Source organism: Petaurus breviceps, unplaced genomic scaffold (assembly GCF_028583685.1).
Source record: "Petaurus breviceps papuanus isolate PSGF00001 unplaced genomic scaffold, PetGlider_PUasm1.0 99, whole genome shotgun sequence".
In the NCBI taxonomy this organism is placed as follows: Eukaryota; Metazoa; Chordata; class Mammalia; order Diprotodontia; family Petauridae; genus Petaurus; species Petaurus breviceps.
Window position 1 is genome coordinate 23,982,837 of NW_027187465.1, and position 26,210 is coordinate 24,009,046.

The 26,210-nt window shown below is 51.6% G+C and overlaps 1 protein-coding gene across 6 annotated transcripts in view; it reads left to right on the top strand.

Annotated features, from left to right (window-relative positions):
- SETD1B (SET domain containing 1B, histone lysine methyltransferase) overlaps positions 1 to 25,442 on the top strand; it is a 40,129-nt gene extending 14,687 nt beyond the window's left edge. For 4 of the 6 annotated variants that reach the window (XM_069081374.1, XM_069081373.1, XM_069081372.1 and 1 more), the window contains exons 7-18: positions 5,172 to 5,969; positions 7,310 to 7,483; positions 7,726 to 7,813; positions 7,906 to 8,171; positions 9,421 to 9,550; positions 10,424 to 10,876; positions 11,661 to 13,097; positions 14,099 to 14,265; positions 14,479 to 14,610; positions 21,074 to 21,193; positions 21,312 to 21,449; positions 22,049 to 25,442. In XM_069081374.1, the coding sequence (XP_068937475.1) occupies positions 5,172 to 5,969; positions 7,310 to 7,483; positions 7,726 to 7,813; positions 7,906 to 8,171; positions 9,421 to 9,550; positions 10,424 to 10,876; positions 11,661 to 13,097; positions 14,099 to 14,265; positions 14,479 to 14,610; positions 21,074 to 21,193; positions 21,312 to 21,449; positions 22,049 to 22,222 (4,077 nt within the window). In that variant the 3' untranslated portion in view covers positions 22,223 to 25,442. Of the gene's footprint in view, positions 1 to 5,171; positions 5,970 to 7,146; positions 7,195 to 7,309; positions 7,484 to 7,725; positions 7,814 to 7,905; positions 8,172 to 9,420; positions 9,551 to 10,423; positions 10,877 to 11,660; positions 13,098 to 14,098; positions 14,266 to 14,478; positions 14,611 to 21,073; positions 21,194 to 21,311; positions 21,450 to 22,048 lie in introns of all 6 variants that reach the window. The other 2 variants (XM_069081369.1, XM_069081370.1) reach the window with 2 other exon arrangements.
- The last annotated feature ends 768 nt before the right edge of the window (positions 25,443 to 26,210 follow it).

Below are 26,210 nucleotides of genomic sequence, written 5' to 3' on the forward strand. Positions count from 1 at the left end.
TCCTCAGGGTTTGCTGCCCATACAGGTTCTTGGATCTGCTTTGTTAAAGGAAAGCAACTCAAAATGGGTTAACAAGCTTACTTTAATCAGTCAGACATATATCGTTTACCTTGTTCAGGGGGAAAAGGTCAGCACCCCAAACTTCAAAATATACAGACAGAATTATCAAGACATTAACAGATCAAGTAGACAGCTTTCCAAACTGTCCAACCATTACATCCATACCCAGTCAACATCTGGGTTTTTCAAAGCCGGGGGACTCTCAATAACGGCTTCCCAGAATTCAGATCAAATCACAGAACACTTCTCAAAGTGAGTCCCAAAACAAAGCTACACATCAGGGCTTATATAGCCTTCTCCTGGCTCAGAGAATGTACCAACCTTATTGACTCACTGGCCAATCAAGAAGTATCTACTGAAAAACAAGCCTCCCTCCCCAGGCTTCTGGTGCATTTTAGCCTAGGGGCAGGGAAGATCTTCCAAATTTGCATTCCCATTACAGTAGCCTGACCTTCTGGACCTCGTTTCTCCTTTGTGATGTTTAGAGCTCAGGTCCTGTGACCTCCCTGGGCCTCTCATTTAAACTAGGCACTTAAGCTCAATTTCTTATGAGGTGACTTCCAACCCTATTTCTAGGATATGACCTCCCCGGACCTCAGTCTCCCCTTCTCTAAAGCTAGAGATGGACTTGATACTCTCAGTTGTCTGGTATTGGGGTTCAGGGGTGCCCTGGGTGCGTTTGTGGGGGGTGGAGCAGATTAGGCAGAAGTTTGGTGTAGGGGGGGTGAGGGGTGATGCTGACCTAGAGGTCAGGGAGTCTAGCCAGGGCTAGGGTGGGGTGAGATTGGAAATGAGGAACTCTGAAGTATCCTAGCCGCTTGAGGTCCTCGTGCCAGTCTCCAAAAGGAAGCTCAGAGGTGCGATAAGAGCTGGTAGGCAAGGGTTTCCCTCACTCTCGCTTCTCAGTGGTTTGATTTGTGGCCAGGAAGAGGGAGGTCTGGGCCCACGTGCTGGCTCTGGGAGGCAGATGCCTGTGTGGCCTGGCTGATTCAGAGTGCCTCAGGCTGGCTCTCCTCCTTGTCCTGTGGCATCCCCCGAGGACAGAGACCCAGGTGGATGGGGGCTTGCCCCTCTCTGCCAGCCTTTGGGCTCAGACCTCCTTGGAGGGGAAAATCAGATCATACATAATATAGAATTCCCCCATATCCAATCTACTTCCCTCTCTGTCTTTGCCATACTGGACAAGGGAAAGACAGTTTGGGGGTTTGGCCCTCCTCCCCATCTTATGCTCTCTACTCCAAAATAAAAAGAAAAGGGCTTCCCCCCTCCTCCAGAGTCAGTGATAGGACTAGGCCCCTGGGACCCAGGTATCCAACTTCTCTTCCAGGTTCCCTAAAGCATCCATCACCCTGCCCCACTTCCCCTAGGGGCTGGGACAAAATAATATCTCAGATCCCAGCACTCCTGGGGGCTGGGCCAGGGGAGGGACCTGTCTGCAGGGTGTACCCAGAACCTGCCAGGTGCCTAGAAAGGGCAAAGTTGTCTCCTCCCTCCTAATCACCCAGGCCCCATCTTCCCCTCCCCTTAACCAGGGTAATTAATGAGTCTATAATTAGTATGGGCTGGCTCTGAGTAGAGGAGGGGCCCCAGGAGAGGCTGGCAGAGGTAAACAGGGTGGATGGAGGGTCAGCAAAAGACTTTGGTGTTTCCTGGGTTTCTTATCTTTGGACCAGAAAGAACTGGGGGGGGGGGGCTCTCAGGTAGCTCACACCTGGTCCAAATACTGGGAAGGGGCCATCTTGAGGACCTGACTTGGCTCACATCGTTTCAAGCCTCCCTGCCCAGCCAGTAGATGTGGGTCTGAGGGGAGACAGTAGACCAAGTTGGGGTGGGGGGGTACCAGTGTCCTGGAGTAAATCCACACACACTGGGGGCCTTCCTGACCTCTAAAACCACAGTCCCTCCCCTGGCCCAATGGGAAGGCACTGGGTCCGTGTATTTTAACAAAGTGATTTCCACGGTCAAGGATTCCACCCCTGGGATGGAGGCAGAACAGGGACCATTGTTGACCCCATTTCACAGATGAGGTAACTGAGACTTTCCAAGGTGAAATGATGGGATGAAAGGAGGAAGAGGAGGTGGTGATAGAAACAAGAAGAGCTGGGGAGGGAGGGAGCCTGGGAGAACTTCCTGGCCCTGCCTCTTCTGTCTGTAAGAATCTTTCCATAGGCAGGTAGGGCTGGGAGACAGGACCCCCAGGGAGCATCAGGATTCTCTCTCTGCTCCCTGCCTGTCTGACACCAGGTGCCCCTATTCCAAGACTAATTAAAAGCCAACACCTGAGCTTCCCATGTGTGTCTACAGTCTGGGAAAAGTGAGGGGCTGGGGATGCCCAGCTTTAGGCCCGAGCTCCCATGACACTGGAGACCTGACTTGGGCATGGCATGTGCTCTGGCTATGAGTCAAGAGGCCAGAGGTCTGGGGAGTATGCTGTCCCCTCTGTGTGGGGGTAGCCCCAAGGAAGGAACCTGCAGCTGTGCCCACATCCTGGCACCTGCAAGCCCGAGTAGCCCCAAGCACTTCCAGACTCCAAAGCAGGGAGGAAGTTTCTTCAAGGATCCCTCAGATAAACTGGGCTGGAGAGGAATGGGTCGGGGTGGGGGATGGGGGGAGGAGATACAGGCCCCCTCCACCCCCATGAGGCCTCTCTCCAGCAACCCCTTGTCCCCATTTGGGGGGGGGCAGGGAACACTTATGAGCCTCGGCAACTGTGTGTGTGTGTGTGTGTGTGTGTGTAAGTAATGTATTTACTCACACACCTTCCCACTCTTCCAAGTACAGCTGCCTACAAATGAAGGATTTAAATAACCCAGCAGATTTCCACCCCCTTTCTGCCATGCTTCCCAAGTCGGGAGCTGCATGTTTGTGTTGGGGATGTGAGGGGAGGCATCAGCCAGAGGCAGGTTCTGCTAATTCTCCTAATGGGCCCAGGGCTAGCTGTCTGGAAAGGGCAGGGCATCCCTCAGAAGGCCGCTGAGTGGGTAGGACGTGGGGACATCATTGCCTCCTAACTTCAGCTGTGTGAAGCATCCTGATGTAATAGATGTAGTAACAAAGGGAGACACTTAGCCGAGTGACTCTGGGTGAGTAACCTCTCTCAGCCTCAATCTCCTCATCTGTATCATTGGGAGAATAAATGGGCCCACCTCATATGGTAGTTTTGAGGGTCAGATGAGATATTTGTGAAGCGCTTTCAGACCTTAAAGCATTATGCAAATAAAGTAATACCAATAATAACAGTAAACCTCTCAGTGCCCCCAGGCAACTAATTCTCTGACTTATCGGTAAGAGGGAGTTTACTGGAATTCCCTTACTCGATCCAACCTCTCCTCCATCACTTCTAGAAATGGGGGAGCCCTCCCCATTTTGACACTTCCTTATTTGTGCCTAAATGTCCCTGGGGAGCCGACACAGAAGTCTACTCTCAGCCCAGTGGAAAAGAGCCCTGGCTTTAGTGTTAGGAAACCTGTGTTTAGATCCTTTCTCTTCCTCGTTAGTATCTTAGTGACCTTGAGCCAGTCACTTCCCTCTCTGGGTTTCAGTTCTCTCACCTATGAAAGGGCAGTGTTGGAGAGAGCCCTCTTAGATGTCCCATGCCCCCTCCCCCAATCTATGATCCAATCAGTTAGGTGGGGCAGTAGATAGAGCAGTGGGCCTGGAGTCAGGAAGATCCAAGTTCAAATCCAGCCTCAGATACTTAGTAGCTGTATGATCCTGGGCAAGTCATTTTCTTCCCTAGGATTCAGTTTCCTCACCTGTAACCTAAGGATGTTAGGAAGCCCTCTTAGGTTCTTCCCTACCCTGGGTCTAATTCTACAATCCTATGATAAAATCACAGGTCTAGGCCAAAAGAAACAAAAAATTAATACCTTTGGTGGTCAGCTCCTTCGACCCATAGAAGTAAGCTTTCATGTCCCTGGAATTGGTCTTGCTTTAGTATGAGCCCCGACAAATGTAGAGCCAGCCTTCCAATTTACAAGCCAGATAATTTTTTTTTAACTTTCCAGGAAATAATGTTGTTTTAAGAATGTTTGTATGGAGATCCTGGGTAGGTGGGTTGGGGAATAGCCTTGGGCCTTCAGTCCTGGGAGCCTGGGTCAGTGAAATAGCTGAAGCATGTCTGCCTGCCCAGGGTATTTCAGAGGGTCTGAGCTGAAAGAGGCTGCCCAGTGCAGCCTCTCTCCTTATAGATACAGAAACATGCAGGGGAGGTCTCACAGCTTGTGAGTGACCCAAGATGAATTTGAACTTGGATCCTCTAACTTCAGATATATTGGGACCTCCTGGTGGGCTCACTTTCTGGTCCCCTCTCTCTGCCTTCTACCTGATTTCTTCTTCCCCATCCACCTGACTTCCCCCTGAGGGCACAAAGGTCCAGTCATAGAATGAGCTAGACCGTGAGGGGCTGCCTAAGGACCCTGCCTTCCCTTTATACCTCTCCCCAGGGCCCTACCACTGCCTTGCTGAAGGATGCCACCTGGTGGTCATCTAAGGTTCGGGTTTTTTTAAGTGGTCTCTGTGTTATCCTACCTAGCTCTGGGGCCAGAAAAGGACCTTAGAGGTGGGCTGGTCCTGTCCCCCTCCCCCCCATGTGATAGATGAGGATCAAGTCTTAAATGACCCCCCCAAGCTCAGAGAGGTATTAAGAGGCCAAGTCAGGGCAGCCAGGTGGTGCAGTAAGAGTGCGGGCCCCAGAGTGGGGAGACCTGGGATTGAATCTGGGCTCAGATACTCAGCGCCACACCCAGAAATAACTGGCCGTATCACCTTGAGCAAGTTACTTAACTCCAGTTGCTTAAAAAAAAAAAAAAAGAGGCCAAGCCCTCTCTCCCTGAGCCTGTTTATTTCTCTCTAAAACGAGGGAGTGACTGACATGACCTCTCAGGTTACCGCAGGAATTTTGATCGATGGAAGTCACTCAGATATCCCACAGAGATTGGATCCTCTCTTAGGGGTCTAGCACAATTCCTAGCAAACAGTAGGTGCTCAATAATTGCTTGTTGATTGATTAAAGACCTAGAGACAAGTAACCCCCTGACAGGCTCTGGGAGATGAGGGAGGGAGCTTGGGCCCCTTGGGAACCACCTCCCCCACTCTTCTTTCTTTTGCAGGGTCAGCAGTCCTCAGGTGAGGACATGGAGATTTCAGATGATGAGCTGCCCTCTGCACCCATCACCAGCGCCGACTGCCCCAAGCCCATCGTGGTGAACTCATCAGTCACCACCCCGGCAGTGCTGGCAACGACCATCCCCCTGCCACCACCCGGCTTTCCACCACCACTGCCGCCTCCACCACCCCCTCCACCCCAGCCCGGTTTCCCCATGCCACCCCCACTGCCCCCGCCGCCGCCACCGCCTCCACCCCCCACCCACCCGGCGGTGACGGTGCCACCCCCACCCTTGCCAGCACCACCACCTCCTCCGGGAGTGCCCCCGCCCCACATCCTGCCTCCGCTGCCCCCCTTCCCTCCGGGCATGTTCCCCATGATGCAGGTGGACGTGATGAATGTGCTGGGTGGCCAGTGGGCTGGGATGCCCATGTCCTTCCAGATGCAGACGCAGATGCTCAGCCGAATGATGCAGGGTCAGGGCGTGTGCCAATACCCGCCGTTCATGGGTAGCGGGATGCAGTTTGTGAATCTTCCCCCCTACCGGCCCTTCTCCATGGGTGCCACAGTGGGGCGGGGCCAGCAGTGGCCCCCACTGCCAAAGTTTGACCCATCCGTGCCACCACCGGGGTATATGCCCAAGAAGGAAGACCCACACAAAGCAACTGTAGACGGTGTCCTCTTGGTGATTGTCAAGGAGCTGAAGGCCATCATGAAGCGGGACCTGAACCGCAAGATGGTGGAGGTCGTAGCCTTCCGAGCCTTCGACGAATGGTGGGACAAGAAGGAGCGGATGGCCAAGGTAAAGGGGCTTGGCGGGGTGCCGGGGCACAGGGGTGGGGGCAGGCGTAAGAGGAGCCACTTTGGCTCCCTGCTCACTGCCATGGGCCCATGAACAGGGCAGGACAGGTCGTGTTTATCACCACTTTAGAGAGGAGAAGATGGAGCCTCCGAGAGATCACTGGGCTAACAAGTGGTGACATTGGGATTCACGCTCAGAACATCTAGTGTAGAGCCCTGCAGCTAACACTTACTAAATCCTTGCTGTATAGCAAGCACTGTGCTACGTGCTAGGGCTTCAAGGGAAAAGGAATTAGACAGTCCTTGCCTTCGAGGGGCCCATGTTCTATTGGACAAGTGGATAGTAAGCAGTGGTTGAGGGCAGTCTGGGCTGAGTCCTGAAGCAGAGGGGCCAGGTAACCAGCTAGAGCCTTAGTAAACGGCCAGTTGGCCTTGGATCTGAGAAGACCCAAGTTTGAATCCGGCCTCAACCACCTACTAGTTCTGTGACCCAGGGCAAATCAGTCACTGAACCTGTTTGCTTGTCTGTACAATGGGGGTAAGAGGAACACCCACCTCATAGGGCTGTTGTAATGACCAAATGAGATGGCACAAAAGTACTTTGTCACCCTGAAGGTTTATAAGTGCTGATTGTTGTTGTTGTTATAATAATAATATTGGGGGAGGAGGCAGTAGGAGTTAAGTGACTTGCCCAGGGTCACACAGTTAGGAAATGTTTGAGGCTGGATTTGAACTCAGGTCCTCCTGACTCCAGGACTAGAGTGCCACCTAGCTAACCCTATAACTATTATTCAGAGAAGGGAGTGGGAGTGTGGAGTGTGGTCAGAGTCACCAGACAAGGTTTCACAAAGGCCATGGGATTAGTAAGCCCTGGTGTTGAGGGGGTGGATATTGACACCAGCTCCCATACTGGGGGTATCCACAGTGGGGGTCACCTCCCTCTGCCCCTGGACCCTGGGTGGTGACCCCTCTTGCACAGGAAGGGCAGGGGCAAAGAACTCGTGAGCTAACAGACCATGAGCTGGATGAAAACTCAGAGGTCCGTTAGTTTGACCCTGTAACTTTACAGGTGAGGAAACTGAGTCATAGAGGGGTTGAGCGATGTTGTAATAAAACCGTAGCGGTTGGCCCGGTAGGAACCTCAGAGTCTTCCAGTCCAACCCTCTTTCATTTTGCAGATGGTCCCAGAGAAGGGAAGTGAATTATCCAAGGTCACACAGCAGGTAGTAAGTGTCCCGGGGAACATTTGACCCCAGACCCTGTGATTCCAGAGCCAGGGCTTTCCCCCGGCTATCCCCCATGGGTCTACAGCTATCACTCCTTGGTCTCTCTGCCCCATAGGCATCACTGACCCCAGTGAAATCAGGCGAGCACAAGGATGAGGAGAGGCCAAAGCCCAAAGACCGCCTCACATCCTGCCTGCTGGAGAACTGGAGCAAGGGCGAAGGGCTGGGCTATGAGGGCATGGGGCTGGGCATCGGCCTGCGGGGGGCCATCAGGCTGCCCTCTTTCAAGGTAAGACCCCCCGGGGGGCCCTGGGCCTGGTGGGGGGAGGGGGAATGGACTGTGGGGCCTGGAGGTCAGTGGTGGGCGGAGGCCCCCCAGCCCTTTCCATCCCCATCTCAGAGCCTAGGAGCTCTATGGTCCACTCTGAGGACAAGAATAGGGTAGTGTCTCAGTGGGGGCTACAGAGATGCGTTTCTCCCTCCCTTCAGCCCTCCTCAACACCCTATGCCAATCAGCACTTTTACATGCAGGTAAAAAGGAAGGAACCACCAGACCCCGCCTCTACTGGAGACCAAAAGAGACTGCGGCCCTCCACCTCCGTGGATGAGGAAGACGAAGGTCGGTGTGTTCCCTGTGGAGCCCATTCCCTCCTTCCTTCCCCAAACAAAGCCCTCCCCTCATGCCCGCCTCCCTTCTCTCTCCTTCCCCAGAGTCAGAAAGGGACAGGGACATGTCCGACATCCCCTCAGACCTCGCCAAGAAGGATCCGGACGGCGTCAGTGTCCGGAGGCGGCCGGCCCGGCCCCTGGAGCTGGACAGTGAGGGGGAGGAAGAGGATGACAAGGAGGAGTCATCAACGTCGTCCTCGTCGCCGTCCTCGTCCTCGTCACCATCCTCGTCGCCATCCTCGTCGCCGTCATCCTCAGAGAAAGAGGAGGATGAGGAGGATAGGCTAGCCAAGACCTCCTCTGACAAGGTGTGGGGTCGGGTGGGCTAGGAGGCGGGTGCTCCAGGGGGTCTGTCAGCCCTCTCTCATTCAGGGCTGGCTCCGTGTCCGGCCCCATGCCCGGTGCTGGGTGACAGAAAGGGGCAGAAGCAGGTCCACTTCCTGCCCTCCAGACCACATTCTGAATGGCGTAGCTGGAGGGGCATGTGCGCCATCTCTACAGAGCAGATGGAGTTATTCTCCAAGAGAAGGCACTAGAGGGGGACCAGAATAGGGAGGGTCTGAGTGGGGTCTTGGTGGGAGTTTGGAAGGCTGAGAGGTGGCAGAGAGTTCCAGGTAGAGCAGAGGTATAGATGGATTCAGGAATAGCAATTCCTTGGCCATGGCGCTCCAAGTAGGTCCATGGAGCTAGGTCTTGAAGCAGCTAGGTAAGCTGGGCTTGGAGAGAGGAAGACCCAAGTTCAAATCCAGCCTCAGATACTTACTAGCTATCACTTGGACAAGTCACTGAACCTGTTTGCCTCAATTTCCTCATCTGTAAAATGAAGTTAATAGCATCTCCCTCCCAGTAAGAACTATATAAACATTAGCTATTATTATCTTAAAGTTGGCAGAGGGGGAGTCAGACAAGCAGAAGGCCAGCAAAGTAGGAAGGGACAAGATTATAGAGTTTTAAACACCAGACACCTTCCTGTTTGATGCTTGCAGTATTAGGGAAGGCACTGGGGTTTCTCCAGCAGGGGTGCCCTGCTCAGACCTAATCTTTAGGAAGACAACGTTCATGGTTGAGCAGAGAGAAGATTGTGGAGGGGGGAAAAATTGAGAGACAGCCCCCTCCAGAAGGTCGTGGCCCTAGCCGGACATGGGGGGGGGAGGGGGAGGGCCTGGGAAAGAGTGAGTAGAGAGAAGGGGCTCTGTGCTGGAGATGACAAAATCTGGTGTGGGTGAGGGTGGAAGGGAAGATGCCAGCTGGGCTGAGGGGCTCGCTGACCGGGAAGACGGTGGAGCTCTCTACAGTGACAAAAAGTCTGGGAGAATGGAGGGCTTTGAGACCATTGGAAAGGGAGCAAGGTTTCAGGGGAAAGGTGATGATTGCTGTTTTGAATTTGAGATGCCCATGTGACATCCATGTTGAAATGGCCAAGAGAGAGTTGGAGATATATGACTAATTCATCCAAGAGACCAGGCCTGGAGACAGAGAACAGGCATGCCCCTGGGGACACAGCTAGATCCTGACCCAATTCCATGCTTTCTTCTCCCAACCCTTCCCCCAACTCAGGAGGAGGAGGAAGAAGAGGATGTTGATGATGAAGAGGATGAGGAAGAGGAAGGGGACGAGGAAGAAGATGAAGAAGAAACAGCTGAGGTGGAAATTAGTGAGAAAGAGGAGGAGCCGGACTCTGAAGGAGGTGAATGTCTCTTTCCCAGGCAGATGGAATCGGGGAAAACAGCTGGGGCCTCTGTCCCACCACCTTGGCCTCACTTTTGGCCGGGATCAGCATCACCATAGCTTTGCCCATCAAGCCTCCCATATCGTTAAAAAAAAAATTTACTCAGTTTTGCTTAGAGGGGAGGCAGAGTGGTTTCAGCCTTAGAGCCAGGAAAACCCGGTTTGGAACCCTGCCTCTTATGTGTACATAATGGCTGTATGACCTGTTCAAGTCACTTTGAATTTGCTCTAGGCAATTCTCAAAATATGAATTAAGAAGGTGCCAACCTGCATTGGTAAAAAGGGGTGTCCCCCTCCTCCAGGAGTCTGCTCCCTCTCCTTTCTGTCTGCGTATCTTTTCTTCCTGATCACCTTCATGGTGGAATGTTTCACTCCCACCTTCCTCAGTAACAACCAAAATAATAAAAGTAGAAGTCAGTCTGACTGATTGGCAAATATCTCTCGGCACTTACTGTGTGTCAGGATCTGGTGATACAAAGAAAAAACAAAATCATTCCCTGCCCTCCAGGAGCTTCAGTTCTAGTCGGGAGAGAAACGGTAACTGAGGGCCACGATGTGACATTGCGTTCACATCCCCCAGCTTGTTGAGCCGGCCCCTGAATCTATGGGCATCTGTCTACTGGGGTCTTATTTCTTCTTTTCTACCTGAAAAAAATAGCAGCACCAAAGGTTTTGGTGGATATGGGACCTTTCTTTGGGTTTCTGACCTCTTTGGCTGGCTGTGGGATCTCTGGGCTAAGGGCTTGGACGTGTTGGGTCTGTGTCTGTCTTGCCCCTTCCTACTCTTCCCTCCCCACTCCGCACTCATGTGGCCCTACTTCTCCCCTCCCAGAGGATGTTGGAAGCATGACCTCGTCCAAGGCAGAGGCTGTGTCCTCCGAAGAGAGTGAGGAGTCTTCAGATTATGAGTCTAGTTCAGAGTCGGAGGAGGAGGAAGAGGAGGAAGAGGAGGAGGAGGAGGAGGAGGGGGAGGCCGAGGAGGAGGAAATCATAGAGGAGGCAGCAGTTGGGGAGAGCCAAGACCTGCCGGGAGCTGGGGAGCTGGCTGTGGAGACCAGAGCACTCGTGGAGGATGATGACGAGGTGGTGACCATTCTGGAGCTGACACCAGTGGTGGACGAGCCAGACTTGCCCAACTTGGGGGCGGAGGAGACAGCCGGAGTCGGAGATGCCCTGGAGCTGCCCGGCCTCAAGCAGGTGGGAGAGATGTTGGCGGAGCTGCCTACTTCAGCCGGGCCTCCAGAGCCACCGAGACACCTGACCCCGTCACCTGTGGATGCTTCAGGTAAACGCACTGGCAACATCTGCCGTGGCCGAATGAGGCCTCCTTCCCAGCCCCTTTCCCTTCTCCATATTCTCCTGGTGCCTCTGTCCCATGTGCTGACTCTAACCCCCGCCCTAAGAGGCCACCTACTGTGTGCAAGAGGGAGGCCTGGGTTCAGATCCCAGCATCAGTGCTGACTCATCAGTGAAATGGGGATAGTAATGCTTGTGCTCCCTACCCCACAAAGGCATTCAGAAGAAATCACTTTAGAGACATCAGAATACTGTTGAAATGTGAGCTCTCATCTTTCTCTCCCTCCTCTATCTCTTCCTTCCTCTCTCCCTGCCTCTCTCCCCTTCCCTTCCTTCTCTCCATCTGTCACTGTCTGTCTCTCTCTCCCTCTCTCCCTCCTTCCCTCCCTTCTCTCTTTCCCTCCCTCTCTTCCCCCCCTTCCCTCCATCTGTCTCTGTCTGTGTCTCTGTCTCTATCCCTCCTTCCCTCTCTTTCCCTCCCTCTCTCCCTTGCCCTCACTCCCTCCTTCTCTCCCCCCTTTCCTCCATCTGTCTCTATCTCTGTCTCTCCCTCCTTTCCTCCCTTCGTCTTTCTTTCCTTCCCTCTCTCCCCCCTCCCCTCTTTCCCTCCATCTGTGTCTCTCTCTGTTTCTCCCTCCTTCCCTCCCTCCCTCTCTCTTTCCCTCCCTCTCTCCCTTTCCCCTCCTTCCTTCCCAACCTCCCCCCATCCGTCTGTCTCTCTATCTCTCCCTCCCTTCATCCATCCCTCTCTGCCACTACCCTCTTGCTTGTAGGGGAAGAGTTAGAGACGGAGCTGGAACCCGCGGAAATCCCCAAGGAGACATCTTTGCGGCAGCTACAACGACTGCCCAGCCCACCTGGTCTCCCCCTGGAGGTCGCACCTCAGCAGGGCAGCTTCCTTAGGGAGGCTGAGGTGGAGGGCCGGCCCCACACCCTCGGCCCCAAGGTGGTCCTTCCTCTGGAGCCAGAGCCCCTCCGACTTCAGTCTCTGTTCCCTGCCAGACCCCCCCAACCACTGCCTCTCCTGGAAGAACCCCTGCCTGAAGAACCACCCCCCCGGACACCAGGCCGGGACCCTCTGGCCAAGTCCCAGAGCACAGAGACTGTGCCGGCCACACCAGGTGGTGATACTCCCCTCACTGCCAGCAGCCTGGCCCTCAGCTCCCCCCAGGTTCCCAGCAGCCCCTTCTCCTATCCGTCTCAGTCTCCGGGGCTCAGTGGCGGTGGCATCCCTCGGACACCTGGTCGAGACTTTAGCTTCACACCCACTTTTCCCGAGCCTGTGGGGACCCTCCCGCTGTCTGTCTGCTCCCTCCCACCTGGCAAGAAGCTCCCTGGGGATGATCGGCCAGGATCCGGTGCTCCAGCTTCTTCTAGCCCCCTGGAAACCAGTTTCCCCCTTCCCGTCTCTCTCCCAGTGCCACTTTCAGTACCGGTCCCTCTACCAGTTCCTCTGCCCCTCCCTCCTGGTCCATTGCTACCCCGTTCCTCTACCTTGCTACCTCTGCCCTTGACCTTGCCCCTGGCTCTGCCTCTGGCCCCTTCCCTCCCAACTCCCTGCCCGCCTCCCACAAAGAGGAAGCCGGGGAGGCCCAAACGGTCCCCCCCAGCTGTGCTCACCCTGGACGTGCCTCCGGGAAGGCTCGCCACTTTGCCTCCTGAGGCAGCGGGCCCCAAGCTGCTGCTGCTGGCAGGGCAGCCCCCTGCCGCTGCCTCCTTCCATGGGGCACCGGACCCCCGAGTCGTGACGCTGGACTTTAGGAACGACGGGGGCCTCCCTCCCCCGCTCCCACCCCCACCGCCACCCCTGCCCCCGCCCGAAGAGGCCACCAAGCTCCCTTTCAAAGAGCTTGAGAATCAGTGGCTTGAGGAGCCACCTCCCCCCAGCCGTGGGCCAGAGGAGGAAGTGGAAAGTGGCGATGGAGGCGGCTTCAGCAAACCCAAATTGCCTTGGCGCCGGCCTCCTAAGAAGAGGCATGAGGACATGGTTGTGCCCCCCCTGCCCCCACCTTCCCCCGACTTCTCATCGCCCCAGCGGCCCCTCTTCCGGCCCCGCTCAGAGTTTGAGGAGATGACCATCCTGTATGACATCTGGAATGGTGGAATCGACGAGGAGGACATCCGCTTCCTGTGTGTCACCTACGACCGGCTCCTTCAGCAGGACAATGGCATGGACTGGCTCAATGACACGCTTTGGGTCTACCATCCCTATATCCTCCACCTGCCCTGGGGCCTGTCAACACGCCCCTTTTTATTTAAGTGCCAAGCACCAGGGCTGCCAAAAAAGGCCAAAGGAATTCACAGCTCACAGGGCTGCAGGAAGCATGGGAAAGCACGGCAGCTTTGGAGTCGGGAATGTGGGATGGAAGCGTGTTAGCCCTTACTGGGTGCGCCACTCTGGGCACCCCAAGGTTCCTCCTCTATGAAATGAGGAGACTTCTTACTGCCTTTCCATCGCTGCAACTGTGGCCCTAAGTTATTCATTCCTCCTTGCATGCCTCAGTTTCCTGTTCCTGAATGAGAGATTGGACTAGATAATTCCTGGGGTCCTGGTAGCCTCCAAGAAATAACAGCAATAGGCAGCAATCATATAGCACTTTTTTGTTGTTGTTTGGTTGGTTGTTTTTTTTGGTAAGACAATTGGGGTTAAGGGACTTGCCCAGGGTCACATAGCTTGTAAGCGTCAAGTGGCAGATCTGAGGCTGGATTCAAATTCAAGTCATTCTGACTTAAGGGCCGGGGGTGGTGCTCTATCCATTGCATCACCTACCTGCTCCTATATAGCACTTTTAAGGATTGCAAAGCTCCTATTTTGATCTTCCCAGGAACTCTGTGCCGGGATAGGTGCTGTTATCCCCACTTTACAGTTGAGGAAACTGAGACAGGCAGAGGTTAAGTGACTTGCCCAGGGTCACACAGCTAGTAAGTATCTCAGGCTGGATTTAAACTCAGGTTTTGCTGATTCTTGGCCCAGTGATCAATCTGCTGCACCTCTGACCTGGGTTAAATCTATGACCCTGGGAGACAAGGCAGTAGATAGTGGTAGCAATGTTATGAATTTGATAGTTTCTTCCTGTGGAGTATTTGGCACTAGGGACAGGTCTATGTGGGTTTTGCCCTACGGTGTGTGTGTATGTGGGGGGAGGGTTGTCCTTTAGCCTGCCTGGGTTTCCTTTTGCATTCCTGTGTCTGGTCCTTGACCTGTCCCCACCCACCAGCTTCTCTACTCCCAAGAAGAAAAAGCGAGAGGACGGCATTCGGGAGCATGTAACTGGCTGCGCCCGCAGCGAGGGTTACTACAAGATCGACAAGAAAGACAAACTAAAATACCTCAACAACAGCCGAGCCTTTGCCGAGGAGCCCCCAGCAGACACCCAGGTAAGCCAGCTCTGCCAGACTGGCCCCAGCTGTTTATATGCCTGCCGCCCTCAGCCCCCTCAGCCCCACTCCTGCAGCAGGTCCTTCAGTGTACCTAGCACACTCGGCAGTGCTGGTTTCTAGCAGGTCCATTAGTGTTGGTTTCTAGCAAACCCTTCAGGGTTTCTAGCCTGTGCATCAGGATTTGTTTCTTTTCTCTCTCCCCCACTGCAGGGCATGAGTATTCCTGCCCAGCCACACGCCTCCACCCGGGCAGGCTCTGAGCGCCGCTCAGAGCAACGGCGCCTTCTCTCCTCCTTCACGGGAAGTTGTGACAGTGACCTGCTCAAGTTCAACCAGTTAAAGGTAGAGGCACGGGAACCTCTGTCACCCTCTCCCCTTGGGGCTGCTTCCTTTTCCTCTCATCACTTAGGAAGCTCCTAGGGGTCCTCATCCCCAGTGTATAACGAAGAAAGGCTGGGACACACAGAATGTCAGAGCTGGTGGAGAACTTGGAATATGGACTGTCAGAGCTGGAAGAGAACTTAGAAGGTGGAATGTCAGAACTGGAAGAGAATTTAGAACATAGACTGTCAGAGCTGGGGGAGAATTTAGAATATCAGCTGGAAGAGAGTTTAGAATGTGGGATGTCAGAGCTGGAGGAGAACTTAGAACATGGAAATGTCAGAACTGAAAGAGCTCTTAGAGCATGCAGGGTCAGCATTCGGAGGGCCCTTAGAGCACATGTGGTCAGAGCTGGAAGGGACCTTGGAACATAAAAGTATCAAAGTGGGAAGAGAACTTAGTATGTGGAATGTTAGAACTGATGAACTTAAAACATAAAGTACTAGAGCTGGGGGAGAACTTAGAACATGGAGTGTCAGAACTGAAAGAAAACCTAGAACATGGACTGTCAGCTGGAAGAGAACTTAGAAGGTGGAATGTCAGAACTGAAAGGACTGTCTAGAACCTAGACTGTCATGAACCTAGAACATGGACTGTCAGAGCTGGGGGAGAATTTAGAATATGGAATGTCAGAACTGGAAGAGAACTTAGTCTATGACAGAGACTGTCAGAGCTGGAAAAATACTTAGAATGTGGAATGTCAGAGCTGGGAGAGAACTTAGAACATGGGCTATTTGAACTGGAAGAGAACTTAGAACACGGACTGTCAGAGCTTGAAGAGAACTTAGAATGTGAAAGATCAGATCTGGGGGAGAACTTAGAACATGGAATGTCAGAACCCAAAGAGAACCTAGAACATGGAATGTCAGAGCTGGGAGAGAACTTAGAACCTGGGCTGTCAGAGCTTGAAGAGAACTTAGAATGTGAAATATCAGATCTGGGGGAGAACTTAGAATATGGAATGTCAGAGCTGGGAGAAAACTTAGAACACGGGCTGTCAGAGCTGGAAGAGAACTTGGAACACAGGCTGTCAGAGCTGGAAGAGAACTTAGAACATGGACTGTCAGAGCTAGGGGAGAACTTAGAATGTGAAATATCAGACCTGGGGGATAACTTGGAATGTGGACTGTCAGGGCTGGCAGAGAATTCAGAACATAGACTATATGCTGGAAGAGAGTTTAGATTATAGAATGTCAGAACTGGAGAAGAACTTAGAACATAGAAATGTCAAAGCTGAAAGGGATCTTAGAACATGGAGTGTCAGCCCTGGGAGGGCCCTTAGAACACATATTGACCGACTGTCCCAGGTAGGGAAGGACCATAAAACCTCCATGTTCTTGATAAGGACGTCATAGCTCTGAATTGTTCTAGTGTCTTCCCTCCATCTTGGCTTTAGGTTCTACAGTAAAGTATATACAGGGGTGGGGATCCTTTGGCCTCAAGGCCACTTGTGACTGTCTAGGTCCTCAAGTGCAGACCTTTACTGACTCCAAACTTGACATGTGGCCGTCTAAGTCCTCAGGTGCAAGCCTTTGACAGAATCCAAACTCCTCAAGTTTGGAGTCAGTCACAGCCACACTTGAGGACCTAGATGGCCACATGCAGCTTCAAGGATGCAGGTTCCCCACCCCTGGTATAAGACACCTGGTTTATTTCACTGAGTGGGAAATAAACGTGACTGTCATCACTCTACTCAGCAACTATGGGGGACAAGCTAGCAAACACAACTTAATTAAGGTCCCCTCTTCTCCCAGAAATAGTTATATTTTTAAAGCTCTCCTTCCTTTGGAGTATCATTGGTGTCACTCTTCCTTCTCACCCTCTCCCCAGATATCCCTCAAACAGTGGGCTAGGGTGCCCATCTCTGTTGTTTGTTCTCATTCTTGTTTCATTGGCATACCTCAACTGAGTCCTGCACATGCCCAGTCTGCGCTCTGGGAGCTGACTCCTCTGTTGTCCTGGTAACCGAGGTACCTCCCATCTTGGGCTTATCCTGACTGATCCCACTCTAGGTTGGCATTCCTATGACTGTGGTGGGGGCCAGCCCTCTCTTGCTGATTGTCTAGCAGATCTTGTCTGTGTCTCTGGTCCAAGGTTTCAGTGCTCTTAACTCATTCTCGAGCTAGGATGCCTGGCTAGGGCAACCTAAATATAAGCCATAGCTTCTCAAGTTGTTTCTAAAACTTGTAGAGGATCCATCCTTAGGCCTGGCCCAGCTGCTGCCCCAACCGCCTCCCCATGCACAAGGAAAATGTGTGGGAGTGAGCCCTCTGGCAGTCTTGGTCTCACCAGCTTTCCAGCTTAAAGATCGGCTAGTCCTACCCATACCTGAACAAGTGGTCATCCAACTTTCTGAAAACCTTCAGTAATGAGGAATTCCCTCTTCCCCCACCAAAGCAGCCAGTTCTGCTTTTGGGTAGCTCCACTGTGCTTTTCTACTCTCGGCTGGACCCCAACATCTTTACCTTTCATTCTGCTTTGCCTTGCTGGGGGGCAGGGGTCCTATAATTCTCTACTGCATAGGAAGCAGCACCTCCCATTTCCCTTCGTGTCCCTCCCTTGGTGATTTTCTGAGAACCTCAGCCAGCTCACCTCTTAACCTTTTTCAGTGTCCTTCCGCTTTTGACCGAAGTCTGGTAAAACCTGTTGATACCTTCTCAGAATCATGTTTTTAAATGCATAAAATAAAAGACATAGAATTACAAAGGAATCCAGATGTCCTTTTCCTCCCACCCAATTCACAGAGCCCCTGGAATCTAACCACGGAGCTTCAGGGGGAGAATCTTGGCCCAGGCACGGGCTGTTTGGCTGTAGCATCTCCCAGTATCCCATCAAGGAGGCATTGACCTGAGAGGCTCCTGGACCTTCTTTTCTTCCCTCTCCTTCCCTGTCCCCCTCCTGCCTTTCATGCTTACCTGGGCTCAGCCCAGACTATGTCAGTAGGGCATCTCACGGTCCCTTGTCATGATGGTCTAACCTTCTTGTCATCAAAACCAAAAACAAGCTTGTTGCTACTGACGTACTTCCCATGATGCTCTGCTCAGCATTCACTCTGCAACAGTTGCTATTAACCAGTGGCTCTGGCCACAGTGTTTCCCAAGCCTTGCCTCTGCCTGGTTAGGCAGTCCCACAGTATTGTGATCCTTCATTAGCTTGCATTGAAGCCCAGCTTCCCTTCTGGAGCTGGCCAAAGGGACCCACTGCTTTTGTTAACCAATCCAGTTTCTAATCCTAATTCTTTCTTTCAGCTGTCAGCTGTTCCCTTTTTGTGACTTTCTGTTGACACCCCCAGCCCTCCCCCTTCCCACTCTGGGCTACCCAAAGGACTTTTCCCTCTTAGAATCACAAAGGCTACAATGTTATCTAGTAAACTTTGGAATTCCTCTTTCCCAGCTCCCTCCCAGGGGCACTCTCTTCTCCTCCCTAGGACTAGGACCAAGGCAGATGGCTGTCTCCCCCTCTTTGCCATCAGAAGCCTTGAGCATGGTAGCCTTGCTACTCACACATACTGAGAGATTTTAGTAATATGTGAACTCCTGTATGTTCCTTCCAAACCCACCACACTGTCGACTCCCAGCAGTCAGAGCACGGGGGAGCTGAGGTCTATCCCAGCTTTGTGACCTTGGGCAGGTCACTGTAAGCAGGCCTCAGTTTTCTTGTCTGCAAAATGGGGACGGGAGAGGGGTGAACTAGATGACCTCAGAGGTCACTTCCAGCCCCATATTTAGGATCATATAAATACCCATGTTGTTGTGTCATGGCTTCAGGGTCATGGAAGAAGTCTAGATTTTGTCTGGTATCTTAGCCCCCTTGTGGTTCTGCCTATATACGACTTCACTAAAATTCCCTTTTCTCTCAGAAGAAAAACACCATAGTGTGGGAGGCCTCAGGGCCAGAAAACCTGGATAAAAGTCCTTCCTCTGCATTTCATGGGGTACATGACCTTGGGCAAGTCATTTAACCTCTGCGCTTGAGACAACTTTTTTTTTTTTAAGCAATTGGGGTTAAGTAACTTGCTCAAGGTTACACGGCCAGTTATTTCCGGGTGTGGTGCTGAGTGTCTGAGCCTGGGATTCGATCTCCAGGTCGTCCCAACACTGGAACCGGTGCTCTTACTCGCTGAGCCACCTGGCCGCCCCTTGAGACAACTTTCTTAAGATGATAAATTGCAGAGAAAATCCCTCTAACTGTGAGGTCACTGGCCCCACACCTTATCCCCTTTTCCCAGAATTTTCACATTCAGTAAAAGTGCCTGTAGTCTTCTTTGTCCCAGAATGCCGCTCAAGCAATGGTTGTTGTTTAGTCATGTCTGACTCTTCGTGATCCCGTTTGGGGTTTTCTTGGCAGAGATCCTGGAGAGGTTCGCCACTTCCTTCTCCAGCTCATTTTACAGATGAGGAAACTGAGGCAAACAGGGTTAAGTGACTTGCCGAGGGTCACCCAGCTGGCAAGTTTCTGAGGCCATATTTGAACTCAGGAAGAGGAGTCTCTCTGACTCCAGGCCCAGAACTCTGTCCACTAGATGGCCCAGCCTGGCTGCCTTTTCTCCTCAGTATAACATCATTAATATAATTCTCTACGTGCCAAGTATGAGCTCTAGAGAACAGAAGCCTTGGTTGTCCTGGCATATTATGAATTCAGTTCAACTCTGTTCAGCACCTACTATGTGCCAGGCCCTGGGGATTCAAAGACAAAATTGAAATGGGCCGAGACCCCAAGGAGCTTGGCAGGTCCTGGGGGTCAGGGGTGGTGGAATACCACGTGTAGACAAGGAGATACAGTATTTATACAAAATAACAGTCTTCTAGGGAATATAACCTATAAGCAAGTAATCAGCACAAATTATATACAAAGTAATTTCAGAAGGGAGAAAACAGGGAAAGAGGGATCCCAAAAGCCTGTGGGTGGGAAGTGGGTGTGAACTGTGCTTTGAAGGAGGTTGGGGATTGTAAGAGGCTGAGATGGGGAGGGAGGGCGGGCATTCCAGGCATGGAGCACAGCCTGGGCAAAGGCCTGGAAGAAGGATGTTGTGGATGGAGGCTGGCTCTCACACCAGTGGCAGTGAAAGGAGGAAAGGAGCCAGATTGTGGAATGCTTTCAGGTGCCTCTAACCTGGTCTGATCCCTCAACCTGCCTGTGGCCAGTGAATCTGGGTCTCTGGTCTAAGGGCTGTCTGTCTGTGCTTATACTTGAGATAAGACAATTATATAAGTGGCAGACTCCCCTTAGAGAGGAAATGGGAACCAGACTTCTTTGGCCAGAACCATGGTGATAGTCTTGTATGGCTTAGTATGGTGGAGAAACCTCTGGGGCTGGAATCAAAAGATGGGGGTTTGAGCTCTCACTCTGCTCTCTTTTCCCTTGTATGAACTTGGGCAGAGCTCTCCTGGATCTCAGTCAGATGCAGTGGCTGCACTTAGGGGATCCCTGGTTCTCTCCCGTTGTAAAGTTGGTGCCCCTTTCTAGTCACTGGAGGTGGCTAGATGGCTTAGTGGATAGAGCTTGAGTCCTGGAGTCAGGAAGACCTGAGTTCAAATGTGGCCTTAGACACTAGCTGTGTGACCCTGGGCAAGTCACGTAACCCTGCTTGCCTCATTTTCCTTATCTGTAAAATGAGCTGGAGAAGGAAATGGCTAACCGCTCCAGAATCCCTGCCAAAAGAACCCCATGGACGGTATTGGCGTACTGTGTTCTACAGGGTCACAAAGAGTCAGACACAACTGGACCTCTGAAGGACAACAATATAATCACTGATGTTCTAGCAAGAAGAATGAGGAATGTGAGTTCAGAAATCCTAGCTCTGAATCTGTTTTCTTATCTGTAAAATGGGGATAACCAGATTCAGATCCCCTTCCCTCACAGGGTGCTTTGTAAACCTTCACAGCACCGACAGTGTGCATTTATATAACGCTTAAAGATCTGTCAAGAACTTTGTGTTACCCCATTTTCACCTCCCAGCCCTTGTCTGTGGTAGACCCATTTTACAGATGAGGTTAAGTGACTGGCCCACCAGTTACATGCAGAGCATAGCTTGTAAGTGTCTTGAGGCTAGATTTGAACTCTGGCCTTCAAACTCCAGGCCCACCACTGTAAAACACTACAACCTTCTCTCAGCTTTTGTGTCAGAAACACTATTAATGTGAGCTGTTGTTTCAGTGTTCAGTAAACAATTCTCAGCCTCAGTTAACTTATTTGAAGAGTGAGGGTGTTGGGTACAGTGACCTTAACTCTCGGTAAGTTGATTCAACTTTTACCGCCTGGATACAACAAGCAGTTGGTCAGCTAGCCTTTATTAAGTGACTACTGTGTGCCAGACCCTGCCCTGGACACTGGGGAGTGCAGAGACAAAAAGGAAATCCTCCTTTCCCTCAAGGACCTTTCATTCTCCTTATCCTAAATGATCTGCTTCTGCTCTTGTGCCCAGTTCCGGAAGAAAAAGCTGAAATTCTGCAAGAGTCACATCCACGATTGGGGCCTTTTCGCCATGGAGCCCATCGCAGCCGATGAAATGGTCATTGAGTATGTGGGTCAGAACATCCGGCAGGTACGACCCCACAGGTGGCCCAGGGGCACGAGGGGGTGAGTTAGGGTTGGTCCCCATAGGACGGGCAGGGAAATGGAGGCCTCGCACTCCGCTTCCCTTCCCTTCTCTCCCCCACCAGGTAATCGCAGACATGCGGGAGAAGCGCTATGAGGATGAGGGCATTGGGAGCAGCTACATGTTTCGGGTTGACCACGACACAATCATCGACGCAACGAAGTGTGGCAACTTTGCCAGGTTCATCAACCACAGCTGTAATGTAAGTGGCTGGGGTCAGGTCATCCCATTCATTCCCTCCCCGCCATGCCTCCTGCCGCAGGACATACCACCCCCACCCCAGACAAGGTTTTAGACAGGATTGAGCTGGGAGTTAGGAGGGATGGGCTCCCTCTGGTCTCCTCAAGAAGCCCAAGTCATCCTTTCCCCCCCCCAGACCCAATTTTAGGTAAGAGTCAGCTCTGGGCATGATGGGACATTGAAAAGGGCAACCAGGGGCAGCTAGGTGGCACAGTGAATAGAAGGGGCAGCTAGGTGGCACAGTGAATAGAGTAGCGGCCCTAGAGTCAGGAGAGCCTGAGTTCAAATCCGGCCTCAGACACTTAACACACACACACAAAAAAAAACTAGCCGTGTGATCTTGGACAAGTCACTTAACCCCAATTGCCTTGCCTGAAAAGGGCAGTCAAAGACCCCACATTCAAGTTGTCCCCCTCACAATACTTGGGTGACCCTAGGCTCACCCTGCAATCTTCCTGCACCTCACTTTCATGGGTTGGATTCGGGTAGCCCCAAGGTCCCTTCCAGGGTCCCTTCTGCTCCTCTGCCCCTGGGCCTCACTGGGCTTCTCCATCTCTACAGCCAAACTGCTATGCCAAGGTCATCACCGTGGAGTCCCAGAAGAAGATTGTCATCTACTCCAAACAACATATCAACGTCAATGAAGAAATCACCTATGATTATAAATTCCCTATCGAGGACGTCAAGATCCCCTGTCTGTGTGGCTCTGAAAACTGCCGGGGGACTCTGAACTAGGATGCCAGGGAGCTGGGCATGCTTTGCCAAAAAAGAAAAAGAAAGGGAAGAAAGAAAGGCCCTGCCAGTCCAGCCCAGTCCAGCAAGTTGCTTTGGGCACAGGCTCCTATGAGCCCAGCTCTCCCCGGCCCACCCTCAGGTGCTGCCCCTCTCCCTAGGCCCCGCTCTGGGCCACCCCAACACTACCCACCCTCCTGCCTCCTCTCCTCCTCCTGCTCCTGGTGGGAAAAGTTGCTCCCTTCCTCTCTGATTTTTTAATTATTATCTTTAATGAATTTTTTTTAGAAGTCACACAAACATATTCCCTCTCCCACAAATGCTGCTACATTTTTTTTTTCCTCCTTCTCACTAAAACAAGGACAGAAAGACATTTTTCATCATTCAAATGTGGAGCCAGAGATGGAGGGAGAAATACTGTGTTTTTTTGGAAGAGATTAGGGTGCAGAGTTTGGAGGAGGAAGAACAGGAATCTTGGGTGCCAAGCCAGTGGCTGTTGGCTCTGTCCTCAGTACGTTTTGGGATCCCTCCCTTCTCTTCCCATCCCCACCAATGTTCAGCCTGCCCTTCAGCCCTAAAGTTAACCTTGGGATGCCAGAGGAGGGAACAAGGAGGGACAAGGCCCTCCATTCTCCTCCATAACACTTCCTCTGGGCGGCACCCAAGGGTTGGTTAGGATGAAGTCTCTGGTAGGGGAAGGATCCTGGCCAAGTGGGACCTGCCAGCCCTTACTCCTCAGGACCCTGGACATTCTCTGTCTCAGTCTTGGGGAGCAGGGGAATACTGAAAGCCAGTGGTTTGTCTCCTGGTCCACTCCCAACCCAGCATCTTTCCCTTTCACTTACCCTGGTCCAGTCCCTCCCCTCCCCCCAGGTCCTGCATCTGTTGGGATGGCCTTCAGTGCTCATTTGCTCATCTCCTCTCTCACTAGGTCTGAGCTGGGACCTGCAGCTCTTTATGGAAGGTTGGGGAGGGTGGGGCTGGTCTGCTTGGCTTTGACTCTCTCTCTCTCTTTCTCTTGTCTCTCTCTCTTTTCTTTTCTTGATCTGTCTTCCTTCCCTGGTGCTGGGGAGCCGGGCAGGTGCTATGTCTATGTTGGGAAGTGGGACGGAACTGGGCATGGGGGAGTCTAGCTTCTGGAGGTTTACCTTCTTAGACCATGTTTCTTGTGCTTGCCCCCACCTCCCACCCCATGGCCACCCCTGGGAGCTAGCAGGGGACATGCCTGGATCTCTAAAATGTTTACTTTCTCATTCAGATGCCAGCAAGAAGGGGGTGAGACAGAGTGGTCCGGGTGAGGAAGGGTTTCCAAAGGAAGCCCAGCCCTCTCCTGAGCCGCAGGCCTGCCCCCAATAGCCAGCAGCCAGGGCAGGGCCCTTTAGGTGCTGTGTAGTTTACTCCCCAAGAGCCTAGGGAAGGGGACTGGGCAGGGACTCCCATGGCTGGGAGCCCCCCTAGTGCTTGGCTTGTCCAGGCTGTATACTTCCCTGGGAGATATGGTGGAAACCCAGGGGAGAAGAGGCCCAAGGGCTACTCCCCAAGGCTAATGTGCTTCCTACCCTCTGCCCTTTTCCCTACCTCTTCTTCCTTTTTCTGCCATTACGGGTTGTCTTTTATGATAGGTGTTTGTCTTTCAGAAGACACACCATAAAACCTTCATCTGCTCTCTGCTGGGATCCCTGGGCCCAGGGACACCACTGGGCTTCCCTCACCTCATTCTGTCCATCCGTCCGTCTGTCCTATTTACCACCAGCCTGTCCCCTTCCCTGTCTCTATCCAGGATCCCCAGGGTGGAACCAGGGAGGGACGGGAACCCATCTTGAAGATATTTATATTGAAAAAAAAAATGCAAACAGTTTCATTTTCTCCTGTGAGGAAGGAAAAGAAAACGATTTTTAAATGTTGGACAGAAGTCTCCAGTACCTTTCAGTAGGTGTGTCCCCGTCCCCTCTACCCCAAAATCTTTCAGGATTCATTTCAATGCTTTTTGTGTATAGAATAGGAAAGACTAAAAGGACGCATAAAAAAAGCCACAAGCATTTTGGAGTAAGAATCACCGCCTCATCTGTACATAGGCCACTGGGATGACCTTCTCTTGGGAACATTGTTTCTTGTAGAAACACGTGGAAAAAATTTTTTTTGAGGATTTCTTTGTACTCAGTGGGGGAAAGCCCCGATAAACCCAACAACAGGGAAAAAAAAAACAAGTGAGTTTGTAAATACTTTATTAAAAAAGGAACTTCTTATAATTTGGACTCGTTTTAAGCAAGATGACAGCTTTCGCTCCGAGCTGCCTGCTGACACCCCAGCTCAGGGAGGAGCCGCTTGCATCTTTCTCTTGGCTTGTGTCAAGCTTCTTACTATGTAAATTCTGTACAAAAGAACTGGGGTTTGGTTTGGTTTGGGGGGGTGGGGTTTTTTTTTGTTTTGATTTTTTTTTTTGGTTCTTTTTGTGTGTGTGCCCCGATGTATGTGTGTGTGTGAATGCGTGTCCAGTTAGACAAAATTAGCAGCATCTAAATGGAGGGGAAAACACAGGCCAGCCATAGGCCTTTCCTTTCTGTTTTGGGTTCAGGCCTTGTCTGCCAACTTAAATGTGCAAGAGAGAAAAAAAAGAATATATATATTTATTTCATAGAAGGAAGACATGTACAATGTGTGGAGTAGGGCCTATTTAAGCAAGTTCTGGATCCCACCCCCCAACTCCCCTAAGAGATGGTTCACTCTCAAACTTTAGATTGGGGCAAGCACTAAAGGGAGAAGGGGGGAGCCACAAGGTGGTTTGGATGGGACCCCTCCCCCAAATCCCTCATTCTCCCTTCATCAAGTTGGTTCCAAGAATGAGAGCAGGGAAGGCCCCCCCCTGTCAGAGGAGGGGAGGAGATGGTTTGTGATAACTAAGAAAATGCAGTCATTTTAGTTTGATTTGATTTGATTTGACAAATTCTTTGCTTTGAAGATTTCTGCGTCTAGGTTTTCTTTGTGTTTCTTTTGGTTTGTTTTCTCCCCCCTTAAAAAAAAGGCAATTGAATTTTTGGGCCATTTTGTGCATCTAGACCCCGCCCTCTGTATGTCACCTGTTTTTGAAGAGAAATGTTTTTGTTGTGGGTGCATCTTGCTGTAAATACTTGTTCATATTTTTGTGAATTCAATACTATGTACCATTGTATTATAGTAACTTTTATAAAGCAAACCCTAAATATACTGACTTTTCTTACAGAAATCTGGTCTCTGGCTTTCTTCAGTCCAGCTTCTGGAGGGGCACTCCAAGAAGAGGCAAAGGGTGGGGTGAGGGCTCCCTAGTGGCCCACAGGAGTCCACAAGGAGATGGCCTCTGTCAAGTGTAAGCTGGGGGATGATCTGACGGGTCAGGAGCCACTAGGTTAGCTAAAAAAATAACTGAACTAAGATGAAATGGATGGAGGGTCAAATGTCAAGACTTATACCTGGGTTCACAAGTATAGGATGAGATTAAATAACATCTATTCCCCCCACCAAAAAAAAAAAAGATCTGGGGGTCTTAATGGACTACAGGTTCAATTCAATTGACAGCTAACTAGCCTCTACCTTCAAGAGCTTTTCAATCTACTGGAGAAGAGAAACACCTATGGGAAATTAACACAAAATAGATACAGAGAGTAACCTCCCAGCAGTATGAGAACTGACAGTGGAGGCCAGCTTTGAATGGAACATGGAGACCAGATGTCCCTTACTAGGTCAGTCTGGCTACATGTGCATGTGAACAATAGCTGTCTTGTGTATATGATTGTGTCTGAGCCCCACATCAGCCCCATGAGATTGTGCTATTATTATGTCCATTTTACAGACAGATAAACTGAGGTGCAGACAGCAATGACTTGCCCAGGCCAGGTCAGGCAGGATTTTAATTCAGGTCTTTACTGACTCCACATCCACTGAGTCTCTGAGGCCTCTGTGGTTAATCTGGAGAGACTGCCTCCAGAATTGTGAAGGATTTTTTTTTTTTTGGAGG